This window comes from Bos indicus, chromosome 24 (assembly GCF_029378745.1).
Source record: "Bos indicus isolate NIAB-ARS_2022 breed Sahiwal x Tharparkar chromosome 24, NIAB-ARS_B.indTharparkar_mat_pri_1.0, whole genome shotgun sequence".
NCBI lineage: Eukaryota > Metazoa > Chordata > Mammalia > Artiodactyla > Bovidae > Bos > Bos indicus.
In genome coordinates, this window is record NC_091783.1 from 24157096 (window position 1) to 24174275 (window position 17180).

General features: G+C 38.7%; 1 protein-coding gene across 1 annotated transcript in view; it reads left to right on the forward strand.

Annotated features, from left to right (window-relative positions):
• CCDC178 (coiled-coil domain containing 178) overlaps positions 1 to 17180 on the forward strand; it is a 417287-nt gene that overhangs the window by 11222 nt on the left and 388885 nt on the right. Inside the window, exon 2 of the mRNA XM_070778765.1 lies at positions 15757 to 15837. Coding sequence (XP_070634866.1) covers positions 15780 to 15837 — 58 coding nt within the window. The 5' untranslated portion in view covers positions 15757 to 15779. The remainder of the gene's footprint in view (positions 1 to 15756; positions 15838 to 17180) is intronic.

Consider the following 17180-nt stretch of genomic DNA (forward strand, 5'->3'; position numbering starts at 1 on the left):
TTCTGGCATATTTCAATTTTGGAAAAACAAAGGCTAATCTTTTTGAGAGATCATTCTTTGTAGGTGCAGATATATCTGAAGTGATTAAAATAAATTCAATTTATAAACCAAACTTTTTCTTACAGTCTTTGTGCCTTATCATATCTCATAATTATCTCTACATGTTCTGAAAGTGTTGAAAAACAAAAAGGTTACATTTTAGGTAGGAAAGAAAATCGTTTTATAAGGAGATACTTATCTTTTTACATAGAATGACTAGTCTAAAAGCTGGCACATTAGAACTTAACTTTCACAGTAAGGCAATCTGAAGTTCAAACTTACTTTTGCTAAAAAGTTCTTTGATTCTAGGGGTTGCAAATATTCTACATCCTCTAGTTTGAATGATTAATAAAGATAAGTGATTTACAGCATGGGTACCTGAATAAAAAGAATTTCTAGGTAGAAGTTATTTTTCTTTTCATTTTCTATTTTTTTAATATGGTTCCCTGAATTAAAAGATGTGTTTTAAAAAAATTTTATAATTTCCTTTCCAAAAGAGAAATGTATGTTATTCATATTATACTATTTTCTCTCCCCTATGCTGCTGTTGCAGCTGCTAAGTAGCTTCAGTCATGTCCTACTCTGTGCAACCCCATAGATGGCAGCCCACCAGGCTCCCCCATCCCTGGAATTCTCCAGGCAAGAACACTGGAGTGGGTTGCCATTTCCTTCTCCAATGCATGAAAGTGAAAGGTGAAAGTGAAGTCGCTCAGTCGTGTCTGACTCTTAGCGACCCCATGGACTGCAGCCTACCAGGCTCCTCTGTCCATGGGATTCTCCAGGCAAGAGTACTGGAGTGGGGTGCCATTGCCTTCTCCTCTCTCACCTATAGGATTGAGGTAATAAATCCATTCAGAATGTAAGTATGTTATCACCTTATATGACATTCCTTTGCAGTTTTCACATCTGTATGACTTTTTACTATATGATAACTTGATTCTTCTATTAATTCACTGTATGTACTGTGCTGTGCTTAGTCAGTCGTGTCTGACTCTTTGCAATGGACTGCAGCCTGCCAGACTCTTCTGTATATGGGGATTCTCCAGGCAAGAACACTGGAATAGGTTGCCATGCCCTCCTCCAGGGCAATCTTCCCAACCCAGGGATCAAACCCAGGTCTCCTGCATTGCTGGCAGATCCTTTACAGTCTGAGCCACCAGAGAACCCTAAGAATACTGGAGCAGGTAGCCTATCCCTTTTCCAGGGGATCTTCCCCACCAAAGAATAGAACTGGGGTCTCCTGCTTTGCAGGCAGATTCTTTACCAGCTGAACTACTAGGGAAGCCCTTTTCATAGCTAGGTGACTTTAAATTTTTGTGGAGCCATATCTCTAGAATGTCACTGTGTTTTTGGTGCTGTGCTCAGAGGCCTTTCTCATCTTAATTTACATAAACAATTTCCTCTAGCTGCTTGCTCTTCTTTAACATTTAAGCTTTAAATCTATTTAATTTTGAGACTAATTCTATAGTCTCAAACAGAGACTTTGAAATAATTTCCCACTGATTCCAAAGTCAAACCAGGTTTACATTTTACAAATAATTGGCAAAAACTGCATATTCATTCTTATCCTTAAAACAATAGCACCTTAGAGAGCCCTGAAAACTCTTTTGTTCTTTTGTGTCATCTTAGGAACACTGGCCCTCTTTAGTGGGAGTATAGCATGGTGGTTGACTCCAGGGCTAAATCTGGTTCTGCACTGCAAGCCATAAGACACTGGTGAGCGTCTTCTCCTTTGCAAAATAGGGCCAGTATTGTATAAACCTCATAGGTTGTTGTGAAGAGTAAATGCATATGTAATATGTATTAGTGGGGCCACCCTGGTGCTTACATGGTAAAGAATATGCCTGCAATGCAGAAGACCCACGTTCGATCCCTGGGTTGGAAAGAAACCCTGGAGAAGGGAATGGCTACCCATTCCAGCAGTCTTTCAGGAGAAGTCCATGGACAGAGGAGCCAGTACAGTCCATGAGGTTGCAAAGAGTAGGACATGACTAAGTGACTTTGAGAGAGAGTATGTATTAGTAACAGCTATCATTTTTGTTTTCCTTGGGTCAGGATGCCTTTATTTCATGAAACAGTAGTATCTCCAAATAAACTGAAACTTGGATAGGGGAGGTGTTATTCTCAAATTTTTTTTGTATTCCACAAAATGTCTATTAGAAATAGATTTGAAGTGATCCATAGTTTGAAAATTCTAAAAAAGTAAAAATCAAAGGGCACATTTCTTCAGGAGCAAAAACTATCCCATATTAAAATGACGTTGCTGCTGCTGCTGCTAAAGTCGCTTCAGTCATGTCCGACTCTGTGCGACCCCATAGACGGCAGCCCACCAGGCTCCCCCGTCCCTGGGATTCTCCAGGCAAGAACACTGGAGTGGGTTGCCATTTCCTTCTCCAATGTATGAAAGTGAAAAGTGAAAGTGAAGTCGCTCATTCGTGTCCGACTCTTAGCGACCCCATTGACTGTAGCCTACCAGGCTACTCCATCCATGGGATTTTCCAGGCAAGAGTACTGGAGTTGGGTGCCACTGCCTTCTCTGATTAAAATGATGTAGTATTTTCTAATTTATAAAGAATTTCTTCCATAAGAATTTTAAAGCTCAAATTCATAAGAATTTGTCATTTTACTTTTGAGACATAAAGCAGTTACTGAATACTAACGGTTTAAGTACTTCATATTTTACAGCAGATGTAAATGTTTCTCAGTACACTCACTGTAAAATCATTTGATGTGACTCGGAGGTGAAATCATAATTTAATACATGATATTGACCTATGAAATAATTTAACATCATAAAAGCTGATTTGATTTGCTTGCCTTTCTTTATGTCTCATGTAATTATCAAAAGGTGAAAGCTCATTTCTTAGACAAATTCAGAATACAGTAGAGATATCTTTATGAATAAATGTGTAGAAACTGGCTTTTTCAGTACTAATTTGATTTGTAGAAAGAGATCTTTAATCTTTCTGAAGATGTGCTCAGCTTTAGTAAAACCATGAGATGTAATATTTAATGCATTTTAACTCTAATCTGTTGAATGTAATATAGACATAAAGTCAATAGAAAGTCATTAAAGAGAAGAGATTAGAAATCAGAGGAATAGAGCTTAAAGATTTATAAAACAAACTATTATAGGTACAGATAGGAATGATGTAGAAAAATGCCCTGTTTTCCTGCATTTTTCATTACTATTTTGCAATACCTTCAACATTGTCATAAAAAATCTATTGTATAAACCAAAATAAAAGATTAGACAAACTAGGTTCTTTGTGAAAGCAGCACTCAAGGCAGAATTTACATAAGAAAGTATAGGGAGAAAGAATAAGTAAATTTGGGGATAAGAAGTAAAAGCAGACTTTATATGTTACATTATATTACAAAGAGACCTAAAGAAAAGGTAGAGTAAAAAGAATATGCAGGGGAATGGCAGCATGGAAGTGTAAGTGGGGCTTGTTTTTATGACTGGTATGGTTTAATACAGAACATGTTGTAAAAAGGGAAGGATTTTATTCTCATGGACATGTAACTTCTAGGCCTTGGGTTAAAATTCCTTGCTATTACTAAAAATATAAAATATATAATCAAATGGATATATACCTTGGGGGTATATATCTTATTCTTTTGTACCTTAAACAAGTAGCATGGTAATATAAATAAGATCCAAGCTGAAAATTGTGAAATGAATCAATGAATGGATGGAATGAAATAAACTAAGCATTATCAAATATTAAACTGAGGTGGATCTTAGAAGGTAAATCAGTCCAATTTCTTAGACATTTTCCGAATTTTCCCATACAATACATAAATGATTTTGTAGTTTGTCCTTAATCACTTTTGGTGATACATTGCTTTCTACCTCACAACATAGCTTTGCTCACTGTTGGAAAAACTGGAATTATCCAAAACCTCTCTGCATAATTGACAAAATATTCTTCTTGGTGTGGAACCATCACCCATGAATCTGCCTGCTATTTTTGGAATAGGGCCTCTAGGAGAGTTTGCTTGGTCTTGCATATCTTCTCCCCGAACCCATTACTCCCCAGATTATAGTAGGGCAGTGATGCTAATACACAGCAATTTCACCCCTGGCCCTAAACCTGTGGCCAGGAATAGAGAGCAGACTTAAACTAATGCAATAATAATATTCTGACTTCCTAGCAATAATTGATTGGGTCAAATATAGGTACTTGGTCCAAGTAAGGCTTATTAAAATTCTCCCAGACATAACTAGAATCAAATCTGAGAAAAAGACAGCATTTCTTTGATGGCTGAAGCTCTACAATATAAAACTCAGAAGGTATCAACAGCCAAGGTATCTGAAACAGAAAGAGTCAAGTTGTAAAAAGAAAATCAAAACAAGTACGAAAGGAACATCTGAGGCCGAGGCAGTTCTCTCTGCTAATGGCATTTGAGTCCCTGTATTCCTGCTTTTCTTACAGATGGACTGCTGATATTTTCCATTAATTAACCAGAGTCTTTTCCATAAATAGTCCTTTTAATGTTGTGGTTTTTCCTTTTGTGTGTGTGTTTTTATGTTTTCTTTTTTGTTTAAGCTGAATGCCTCTCATCTGCAACTAAAGAATCACCAATATAACTGGCAATCTGGTTCAGTCATTTTAGATGGTTAGTGTCAGTGGTGGTTGGACATTCTTCTGCTCAGTCAAATTCTGAATCTCTGATTACTGGCCTTGGCCAGGATCCTAACTCTGATTCCCATTTGCTCCTTGTTTGATGGTTTGCATTTTTATTCTGTGCTCTTTACTGGCTATGTTTAAACTGGATTTAGAAGCTATATAGATAGAATATTTGACATAATTTTTGCTTGAACCATAACTTTAAATGAGCTTAAAATTTCAGCTATATATGATGGGGTAAAAAGGTGGTAAAAAAGTAATCACTTTTTGAATATTAAAACAGTTTATGAAGTATTTTCCATTGTCAGGTCATTTTTAAAAACCTTCTTTATGAAAAGAATGTAGACTTTAATTATTTTGGGGCACATTTAGATTAGAATAAAATAAACTAGCTGAATTATAGATAAAGCCAGGGAGAGTAAACAAATAAATATGGTATTCATAATTACTGGAAGAATATCAGTATGTTTGCACTGTTTACTGGGAAAAAAATGTATGAATGAATCATGGCTGTTGAAATGATATAAGATAAGACTGCTTAATATTTTTATGAGAATTTGAAAGAGCAGGAAAATAGCACAATAATTTCATAACCTTATCAATGTCATTAAAATAACATGGATATAAACAAACAGCATCTTATAAAGATAAAATCTATAAATACAGATAATTTGTTAGGTATTAGAAGAGCATATGATACTTATTGTCACTGATTTAAGACTTTAATTTTTGTGGATGTTGGGTATGAGTCTCTAAGTTCTCTAAAAGGTGACTTTTGATATTGTTTGCGGATTTGGACAATGGGTAACTGATTTATTATTCTTATTCCCATTAAAAATAAACATTTTAAAAAATAAAAATACTGGAATAAACTGAGAAGATCTTTTTAATGCACATTAATAACAAAGGCCTATATCTAGAACTGGTGAAGACTAAAGGAAACAAACACATCCAAGCACATATTTCTCCAGGTTTATACCCTAGAAATACTCCAGTATAATTCACAAAGAAAAGTGTAGATGAATCTTATAGAAGACTTAGTAACAATAGGGAAAATACTTGAAAAAAATTGAAATGGTCATTAGGAGAATGTTATACTGAATAGAATTCTATACAGCAGTAAAAAAGAAGGAAATACAGCTATATGTAGCAAACAGATAAATCACAAAAATGTAATGAACAAGTAAAAATGTTGTAGAATGATTCATAGAGTATAATATCATTCATAAAAAGATTGCTGTTGTTCAGTAACTAGGTTATGTCCAGCTCTTTGTGACCCCCTGGACCGCAGCATTCCAGGCTTCCCTGTCCTTCTGTTTCTCCTGGAGTTTGCTCAAACTCATGTCCATTGAGTCAGTGACACTATCCAACCATTTCATATCTTTCACCCCCTTCTTCTGCCCTCAATCTTTCCCAGCATCAGGGTCTTTCCTAATGAGTCAACTCTTCACAGCAGGTTGCCAAAGTATTGGAGTTTCAGCTTCAGCATCATTCCTTCCAATGAATACTCAGGACAGATTTCCTTTAGGATCGACTGGTTTGATCTCCTTGCTGTAGAAGGGATGCTCAAGACTCTTCTCCAGCACCATAATTCGAAAGCACCAATTCTTCAGTGCTCAGCCTTCTTCATGGTCCAACTCTCACATCTGTACCTGTCTACTGGAAAAACCATAACTCTGACTATACGGACCTTTTTCAGCAAAGTGATGTCTCTGCTTTTTAATATGCTGTCAAGGTTTGTCATAGCTTTGCTTCCAAGAAGCAAGTGTCTTTTAATTTCATGGCTTCAGTCCCCATCTGCCAGGGTCCAGCCCCGGTGGATCCAGGGAATTCGAAGTGGGGACGGCGTGGGCGAGGATCAGGAAACAACTGCTTAATTAAACGTTAATTAAGGATATAAAGAGTAATAGAATAAGGATAGCTCAGTGAGGAAATTCAGTGGAGAAAAGAGGCTGAATAATTCAGCCAGAAGGTAAGAGAAAGAACGACATGGGGAGACCAAGTTTCGGTGAACAAGCCTGCACTTTATTTTCCAAAGTAGTTTTTATACCTTAAATTATGCATAGAGGATAATGGGGGAAGGGATAGAGTCATGCAGCAAGCCAGGCTTTCTTCCTGCAAACTTATCATATGCAAAAGCTTAGGTGATTTGCATCATCTTCTGGCCCGGAGGCCTGTTAACATTTTAAGACCCTTTCTTCAGAAAACTTATTTTTCTCTAAAGGTGATTGGTCAGGAGCCACCCTCCAAAAGCATTAGATAAAGTTGCATGCCTACAGAGCAAAGGTGTGGTGGGCTATAACAAGAAAAATAATTAACTCAAGGGTCCAAGGTTACAAACATTAAAGCTACTAGTTACACCAATTATATTAATCAATACACTGCCAGGGACACAGCAGGTAAGGGATATGGAAACTTAGCAGCAAACATTGGCCCAATAAGTGAAAATCCCTTCACCAATACAATTTCTAATCAATCTTTTAACTACTCAAAAGAATCTGTGTTTAGACAGTTTAGAATATCTCCTGCCTCTCACAGTTGGGAGGCTCTGAACAATCACATGTGGCCAGAAAAACCTATTCAGGCAGGCTAGAGGATTTCCAAAGGAGTTTGTAGGTTGAAACACTGTCACACCCAGGAATTATTAACTGGAGCTGTAAGCTAACTCTTTTTTCAGAGAGAGGTAGTGGGAGATAGACCCCCGTAAAGTCAGAGGTGTAGGTGAAAGCACAAAGCAGAAAGTAGGCAGACTCTGGTTTGGGGGGTAGATGGGGGACTCCTGAGGCTCGATCCTGCCTTTGCGTATGCCGAGCCTCCTTCCTCATGACCTTTGTCATGGGCGGAGTTCCTCACGCTGGCTCCCGGCATGATAGAATTCCAGTTGAGCTATTCCAGATCCTGAAAGATGATGCTGTGGAAAGTGCTGCACTCAATATGCAATATGCAATATGCACTCAATATGCAATATGCTGGCTCCCGGCACCCATCCACAGAGATTTTGGAGCCCAAGAAAATGAAATCTGCCACTGTTTCAACTTTTCCTATCTATTTGCAATGAAGTGATGGGACTGGATGTGATGCTCTTAGGTTTTTGAATGCTGAGTTTTAAGCCAACTTTTTTCTGACTCAGGGATAGAACCCAGGTCTCCTGCATTGCAGGCAGATTCTTTACCATCTGAGCCACCAGGGAAGCTCAAATAAAGATGTAAAACACTAAATCAGTATTATAGAGCATATAATTTTGAGATACATATGTAATAGAAATAAACTGAAACCATGACATTTATATATTTGATAGCTGTAATTTCTGGTGAGGGAAGAAGGGAACCACTGAGGAATACACTGGAATTTGAATGTTACTGTTAACCACTTATTTCTTAGGCCACATTGTTGGATACAAGGTATTTTAAAAAATATTTCTATATAGTATTTCACAATAAGAATATTTAAAACAAACAATTAAACACAAAATCATGACAGGAAATGGGTAAAATGAGAAGGTTTTCTGTCTAGAAAGATAGCTCAGAAATTGTTTCAGCAGTGAAGAATCAAACAAAATTTGAGGAATGTAGTGATTTGCTGAGATGCCTGATGAAGAGTGGTGAAACAAAAGGACTTCTACGTGTTATATACTCTTCCAGTTTGGAAACACAAACATGTTAACTGAAAATTGAATAACAAAGCCAATGCCATGGCTGCTATGCAAAAGTCTACAAGGAATAAATGCTGGAAAGGGTGTGGAGAAAAGGGAACCTTCTTACACTGTTGGTGGGAATGCAAACTAGTACAGCCACTATGGAGAACAGTGTGGAGATTCCTTAAAAAACTGGAAATAGAACTGCCTTATAACCCAGCAATCCCACTACTGGGCCTACACACCAAGGAAACCAGAATTGAAAGAGACACGTGTACCCCAGTGTTCATCGCAGCACTGTTTACAATAGCCAGGACATGGAAGCAACCTAGATGTCCATCAGCAGATGAATGGGTAAGAAAGCTGTGGTACATATACACAATGGAGTATTACTCAGCCATTAAAAAGAATACATTTGATCTCTTCTAATGAGATGGATGAAACTGGAGCCTATTATACAGAGTGAAGTAAACCAGAAAGAAAAACACCAATACAGTATGCTGCTGCTGCTAAGTCACTTCAGTCGTGTCCAACTCTATGCAACCCCATAGATGGCAGCCCACCAGGCCCCCCCCCGCCCGTATACTAACACATATATATGGAATTTAGAGAGATGGTAACAATAACCCTGTGTGCAAGACAGCAAAAGAGACACAGATATATAGAACAGTCTTTTGGACTCTGTGGGAGAGGGAGAGGGTGGGATGATTTGGGAGAATGGCACTGAAACATGTATAATATCATATATGAAATGAACTGCCAGTCCAGGTTCGATGCAAGATACAGGATGCTTGGGGCTGGTGCACTGGGATGACCCAGAGGGATGGTACGGGGAGTGGGGTGGGAGGGGGGTTCAGGATGGTGAACACGTGTACACCCGTGGCAGATTCATGTTGATGTATGGCAAAACCAATACAATATTATAAAGTAATTAGCCTCCAATTAAAATAAATAAATTTATATTTAAAAAAAACAAAGCCAGTGCCAAAAAGCACAAACAGAAAGAGGAAAAGTGATATTCCCAAACAAAATCTGTAGGATTATAAACTGACTGCAGGTACTTCATTCTTACATGCATTTTTTTTTCCATTCATGCATCATTTCATTTGCTTTTTAAAAAAATATTTCTTTGGCTACACTGGGTCTTAGTTCCAGCATGTAGGATCTTTGCTGTATCACATGGGATCCTTTGCTGTGGTGTGAGGGCTCAGTTGTGGCCTGTAGGCTCTCTAATTGTGGCACACAGGTTTAGTGGGCCCACGGTATACGGAATCTTAGTTCCCCCACGAGGGATTGAACCCATGTCTCCTACATTGCAAGATGGATTTTTAACCACTGAACCCTCAGGGAAGTCCCTCATTTTCACTAAGACCTTTTGAACTCCTCCAATGTTCCAGGTGCTGTCCAATATAGTATCATATCCATTAGCCATATGTGGTGATTTAAATTTCAATTAATTGAAATACAATTAAAAATCTATTCCACAGTTACATTAGCCACATTTCAAATGATCAGTGTGATTCTAAGTGATCATGTAGCTTAGGGTAATGCTTACCATTTTGGACAACACAGATGCAGAACATTTTCATCACTGTACAAAGTTCTATTTAATAGTGCCATTGTAGATGCTAGGGCCTCAGCAGTGAACATCATAGACCCTGAATTCTAATGGAAAAAGAGAAAATAAAGGAAATGTTTATAAAATTATAATAAATATTAAGTAATAATGAGTTATTAGAAGAAAATGTAGTGGAGTAAATAGATACTGAAAGGGATGCTCTGATGCAGGGCTTTTCATAAGGGATCAGAGCAATGGAAAGAAAAGTACTTCAGTTGATTGGGAGGGAACTGAAAAGAAAGAAATGTGTGGCCTCACAAATGTCAACAAAAACAACTGTTTTAAGAAAAGAGCACAATAATTTTACAATTGTAATTGGAAGCAGTGAGTTAGGAGGGAGGTGTTGTGAGCTCTGGCACAAGTAGGGACAAGCCAGCCAAGGGATACCCTCCTTTGTCAGACCAGGAAGAGGCCCTGCGAGGTACACATGTGCTTGGTTTATGGGTTTGGTAATATTAAAGAAAGAAAGACAGTGAAGTCGCTCAGTTGTGTCTGACTCTTTGCGACCCCATGGACTGTAGCCTACCAGGCTCCTCCGTCAATGGGATTTTCTAGGCAAGAATACTGGAGTGGGTTGCCATTTCCTTCTCCAGGAGATCTTCCTGACCCAGGGATTGAACCCAGGTCTCCCGTATTCTAGGCAGACACTTTACCGTCTGAGCCACCAGGGAAGTCTGGTAATATTAAATTGGAATTTAAATCTGATTCCTTCTATTTCCTCCCTGAAGCAGAGGATATTTTCAAAAGGGACAAATTGGAAATAGCTTAAGAAGATATAATATTTGAAACAATTGACAGCTAAACTTCTTTAGCCTAAAACTAACATTCTCCTTTATTTACCATTCCATTCTTATGACCCTATTCCTCCTCATGATCCAATTTCTAGAACCAAATTATTCATTGCTTTCCTTCTGAGTGGATTGCAGCTTTGATAACCCCACCCAACTCAATAATCTTATCTATAATTGTCTCATTCTCTCTTCCAGTAGCCTTATATTTTATCTAATAATGCAGCTTATGTCCTGTTTTCTCAGGAATCTGTGTTTTCTGGTAGTGCATTGATAAATATTTAACAACCACATTTCAAGACAAAACAAAAACAGAAACAAGGCCTGATTTGTGGCATTTGTTGATTTTCATGGTGTAAATCTACTCACCATGGCTGATTTCAAACTATCGCATGGCCTCAACTGACTTGCAAAATTAATGAAAATTTAACAATCAGCTTTCTGGCAAGACCGGTGAAGGGCAAGTTAACAAGCTTGTCTGCCATAGTGAAAACAGCCTGAGCGTTCCAGGAAGCAGGGACCAGGCCCCAGCTGATAGGATGCTCTGGATGAATGTCAGCTGGAATGCTCTAGACCTTTTGGTTGTTAATTTCTGCTTTTGCATTAAGGCTGGTTCTAGAGTTAATTATTTACAATTACTGTTTCTGGGCCATTCTTAGCTTATTCCTGCTTTGGATCTCTTTCAGTTCTTCCTGGATGACTCTTCTCTAAAATTTTATGGCACATTCTCCCAGTTCATCATAGTCACTTTCTGAAGGAGGGCTTCTCCCCAAAGACCCTATTTAAAATAGACCCCTCCCCACTTCACACTGTCTCCAATCACTTCATCATAGTCACTTTCTGAAGGAGGGCTTCTCCCCAAAGACTCCATTTAAAATAGACCGCTCCCCCCTTCACACTGTCTCCAATCACTGCTCTGCTGTGTCCCATATGTTGTGATATGTTTATATTCATGATCATTGTTCAAAATGTTTTCCAAGTTCCACTGTGATATGTTCTATTATTGTTTATTTATAGTTTTATTTCTTAATTTCCACAAGCATGAGGATTTTCTAGGTATCATTTTTTTCTTTTCCTTTATAGCTTTTTTAATTGTAAGTTTTTTATTTAAAGATAATTATAGATTCATAAGAAGTTGCAAAGAAATATACAGGGAGCTTTTCTGTCTGCTTCACCCACCATCCCTCAGTGTTAGCGTCATAAGGTACTATAGTACAATATCAAACCACAAATCATAGAACTTATTTAGATTTCACCCATAATACACACACTTATTCGTGTGTGTATCACCACTTGATGGGAAATAGATGGGGCAATAGTGGAAACAGTGTCAGACTTTATTTTTCTGGGCTCCAAAATCACTACAGATGGTGACTGCAGCCATGAAATTAAAAGATGCTTACTCCTTGAAAGGAAAGTTATGACCAACCTAGATAGCATATTGAAAAGCAGAGACATTACTTTGCCAACAAAGGTTTGTCTAGTCAAGGCTATGGTTTTTCCTGTGGTCATGTATGGATGTGAGAGTTGGACTGTGATGAAGGCTGAGTGCTAAAGAATTGATGCTTTTGAACTGTGGTGTTGGAGAAGACTCTTGAGAGTCCCTTGGACTGCAAAAAGATCCAACCAGTCCATTCTGAAGGAGATCAGCCCTGGGATTTCTTTGGTAGGAATGATGCTAAAGCTGAAACTCCAGTACTTTGGCCACCTCATGCAAAGAGTTGACTCATTGGAAAAGACTCTGATGGTGGGAGGGATTGGGGGCAGGAGGAGAAGGGGACGACAGAGGATGAGATGGCTGGATGGCATCACTGACTCAATGGACGTGAGTCTCAGTGAACTCTGGGAGTTGGTGATGGACAGGGAGGCCTGGCGTGCTGCGATTCATGGGGTCGCAAAGGGTCGGACACGACTGAGCGACTGATCTGATCTGATCTGATCTGATATAGCTCTATGAAATTGTATTAAATGTGTAGCTCTGTGTAAGCACCAACCACCACCCACCATCACGATATTTAATTGCACATCATCACAATACTCCCTGATGTCACCCTCTTCCCACCAATGATCCTGTCTCCATCTCTATAATTATGTTATTTCATAAATGAAATGGATCATGCAATACACATCTTTTTGAGACTTTTTTTTCCACTCAGCATAATTAATCTTGGGTCATCCAAGGTGTTGTCTGTGTGGAGAGTCTGTTCCCTTTTATTGTGGCGTGGTATTCCATGTTACAGATGTGCACAACTTTTAATCATGCACCACTGAAGGACATTTGGGTAGTGTGCATTTTGGTTAGTACGAACAAAGCTCCTAAGAATATTCTTGTATAAGTTTCTGAGTGAAAATATGTTTTTTATTTCTCTGGGATACATATTCAAGAGTGCAACCAACTGGGTCATATTGACAGTCATTTTTAGTTTTAAAAGGAACTGCTAAACTATTTTCCATAGTAGCTATGTCATCTCATACTCTAACCAGCAGTGTAAGAGTGACCCAATTTTTCCACATTCCTGCCAGGATTTGGTGTTGCAACTATTTTTGTTTGTTTGTTTGTTTCAGTCATTCTGATAAGCTATATAGATATCTCATTGAGATTTTAGTTTCCACTTCTTATTGCCAAGAAGAGGTTGTGGGTCCTAGCTTCCAACTAGACTTTCTGTGACACCTCCCTCACTGGGAGAGGTAGGGATGCCCAGTCACTGCTTCCTACATGGACACCACTAACACCATAGAGAGCGTGTGGTCCTCCTAACTACTGGATTGTAGTGAAAAGTTGTGACTTATGACTAAGCCTGCTCTGAAGCCAATCCACTGGGGAAGAGAAGAGGTGCCTGGTTAGTGCTATAAGGAGGTGTGGATGTCCAGTCTCCCCACAGAGTGTCCGTTGATACTGAGATGGGGGAGGCTGCCTCCAACCAGTGGAGATGGAAGTCCTGGATTCCTACAGGACATCAGAGTCTTCTGACATCACCCCAGCAAGTAACTAGGGGTGCCCCCTTACCACTTAGCAAGAATGGAAATAATCCTGGCTCCTGACTCTGCCTTTGTGGGGCCAGTTTTTTTTCTGTGGTATTGGCTGGAATAGAGAGACAATTATATAAATGCATTCCCTTTTGCTATACTGCCCCTTTCCTGGTAGTCCCTTGGCTAGAGAGAGCAGGTTTTTGTCAGCGATTTATTTGGTCTGTATCCTTTGGCATACTTATCTGGGTTTCTGGTTTCTTTAGTTTCAAGTTTGGGATGTATAAGGCAAAAAGAAAATCTTGGAAACTCACCACCTCATTGTTCCTCTGATCTCAAGGTACCTAGCCAGGCTTCCTTCTTCTCTCCATCTTTTAAAGTCTTATGTTTATTTTATATATAATGTCCATTGTTGTATGTAGGGGAAGGAATAGGGGTAAGTACATTCACTCCATCTTCCTAAAAATGGAGGTTGAGCACATTGAATTTTACATTTGCTTCTGTATTTTCTAATAGTTTCTTTTTATCTGAACTTGTTTCACTAATTCTTTCTTCAGTGTTGTCATATTGGCTTTTAAATTGAACCAGTGAGTTTGGAAGCAGAGTTACACAGCAGCTTGCAGTTCATGGATTTCTAACTGGCTTATTTTCAAATCTGCAGTATCAATCTACATAATTTTAGTTCTGAGATTTTAAAATTTGATATTCTATTTATAAGCATGTTAAGCATAGCTGCTGCTGTTTTACACTGGTAATTCATTATCTGGAGTAACTCTGGAGCAGTTTCTGGTATCTTTCCTTTCTGTTGACTTTTGTTATTTTGTCTCTTTGTGTGCTAGGTTCCCTTTGAGTTTGTGCTGAGTAAGAATCACCTTAATTGATTTTTATCTCATGAGACTTTGAGGCTATTATTATGATCAAATTACATGAGTAATTCTCTCAATCCTTTTTGGGGCTTCCCTTGTGGCACAGCTGGTAAAGAATCTGCCTGAAATGTGGGAGACCTGGGTTCAAGCCCTGGGTTGGGAAGATCCTCTGGAGAAGAGAAAGGCTACCCACTCCAGTATTCTGGCCTGGAGAATTCCATGGCGTCATTAAGAATTGAACATGCTGTTGCTGCTGCTGCTAAGTCACTTCAGTCATGTCTGACTCTGTGTGACCCCATAGACAGCAGCCCACCAGGCTCCCCCGTCCCTGGGATTCTCCAGGCAAGAACACTGGAGTGGGTTGCCATTTCCTTCTCCAATGCATGAAAGTGAAAAAGTGAAAGTGAAGTCGCTCAGTTGTGTCTGTCTCTTCGGGACCCCATGGACTGCAGCCTACCAGGCTCCTTCCATCCATGGGATTTTCCAGGCAAGAGTACTGGAGTGGGTTGCCCTTGCCTTCTCCAGTTGAACATGACTGAACAACTTTCACTTTCACTTGTATATAATTGACTTTGTCCATAATACAAAATGTTTTAAAAAGGAATTGAAGGAATGCAGGGAAAAGATGATAGTAAGGTTTAACTTTATCATCTGAAATGAAACAATGAAGGTTCTAAAATTCCCAAAGTGCTGTGAGCCTACAGCCTCAATGCTGAATGCTAAGTTATCTAGTACTCAGGCCAGGTGTCTATTTAAGTTAGCAGAGCAGAGGATCAAAGTTGCCTCTTCAAAGAGAACTTTTACATTTGGTGTTCCTAAATAGATTCATAGTAATCCTCAGAGGAAAAAGTATAATGTTAATTTCCTTGCATTTAAACATAATTTAGTTTTGATTTTTATATATAGGCATAGAAATTGAAAGTGAAAGTGGCTCAATCGTGTCCAACTCTGTGACCCATGGACTATGCACTCCACGGAATTCTCTAGGCCAGAATACTGGAGTGGGTAGCCTTTCCCTTCTCCAGGGGATCTTCCCAACCCAGAGATCGAACCCAGGTCTCCCACATTGCAGGCAGATATATTATATAGGCATTACATTATATTAAATACATATTCTGATATTACCAGTTCTTGAGTTGATAATTTTTAGTGAAATTAAACATAAACTAATTTTGATTCATGATATTTAAATGTTTTTCTTTCTAATTAGGTTTCAAATGACTGTAAATAACCATGCCTGAAAAGAAGATAATTTCCTGTTCTCCCATTGGAGGAGAGCAAACCAAGAAAGGTAAGTTTATCCTTAAGTGATTTTCTTTGAAACTGAAGTTGCATAGATAAATGCTATTCAGGTCACTCATAGAAGAAAGACAATTTTAAGTATAGTAATCTTCTCCAAGGCCAGGGGATCACAAAACCAAAACTTACTGGGGTCAGAAAGATGAGGTAAGCAGAAGGAGTAAATCAGTTTAAGGGAAATTCATTGTATGGCCTGGGCTTCCCTGGTGGTTCAGAGGTAAAGAATTTGCCTGCCAATGCAGGAGATGTGTGTTCAATTCCTGGTTCGGGAAGATCCCCTAGAGAAGGAAATGGCAACCCTCTCCATTATTCTTGCCTAGAAAATCCCATGGACAAAGGAGCCTGGCAGGCTCCAGTCCATGAGGTTGCAAAAGAGTTGGACACTATTTAGTAACTAAACAACAATTGTCTAAGTTATAATCAATTTCTTTTATAATTACTACTGACGTATGGTATAGGTAGTACAAAAGGTAGGTAATACAATAATGGTCTGCAGGAGTCAGCTCTTACTAGCTCATGTGGGCCAACTGTATACACATCTCTTCTCAATTCTACTCTATTGACTGGGTGAAATTGGCTATGGTGATAGTACTTACTGGTTATTAAAATTTTGCCAGCACACCATTGAAAAGAAACATACAAAGTTCAAAATGAAAAAAAAAAAAAAACTTGTATAATCATATTTTTAAAAGTTGTATTACATTTTATTGCCTTACTTTGCATCCTGAATCCCTTTGCATCTTTTATTCTGCATCATGTTAGCAGTATAATGTCTTAACAAGATACAGAATAGAGGTCAGCAAATGACAGTGCACAAGCCAGATCTGGTCCACAGCCCTTTCCCTACAGCCCAAAAGCCACAAATAATTTACATTTGTAAAGGGTTGTAAAAAGAAAAAAAACAAAGAGGGATATGCAACAGAGACAGCATGTGACCCACTAAACCAAAATTTTTTACTATCTGGATCTTTATAGAAAAAAGTCAGCAAATCCTTGGTATAGAATTTTGTCTTGAGTACTGTAACTGGGAACAATAGGCTTCATATGAGTTATCTACTGCTGCCCTAAGGCCATGTAACAATCAACCACAAAAATGCAGGCACACAGAGCATCATCAACATTCCTTTTAGCTCACATGTACTGAGTGGTCCTCAAGTGGGGCCAGACTGCTCACTCACGCATCTGCAGTAAGCCACAGGCCAGCCAAGCACCAAGACATAATCTTGCTCATTTGGGCAGGCTTTTCCAAACCTAGGTCGTTGCTGGGAAAACCAGGCTGACTTAACCCTGCAACTCTCTGTCTCTTATACTCCTACAGGAGCCTGATCTCATGGC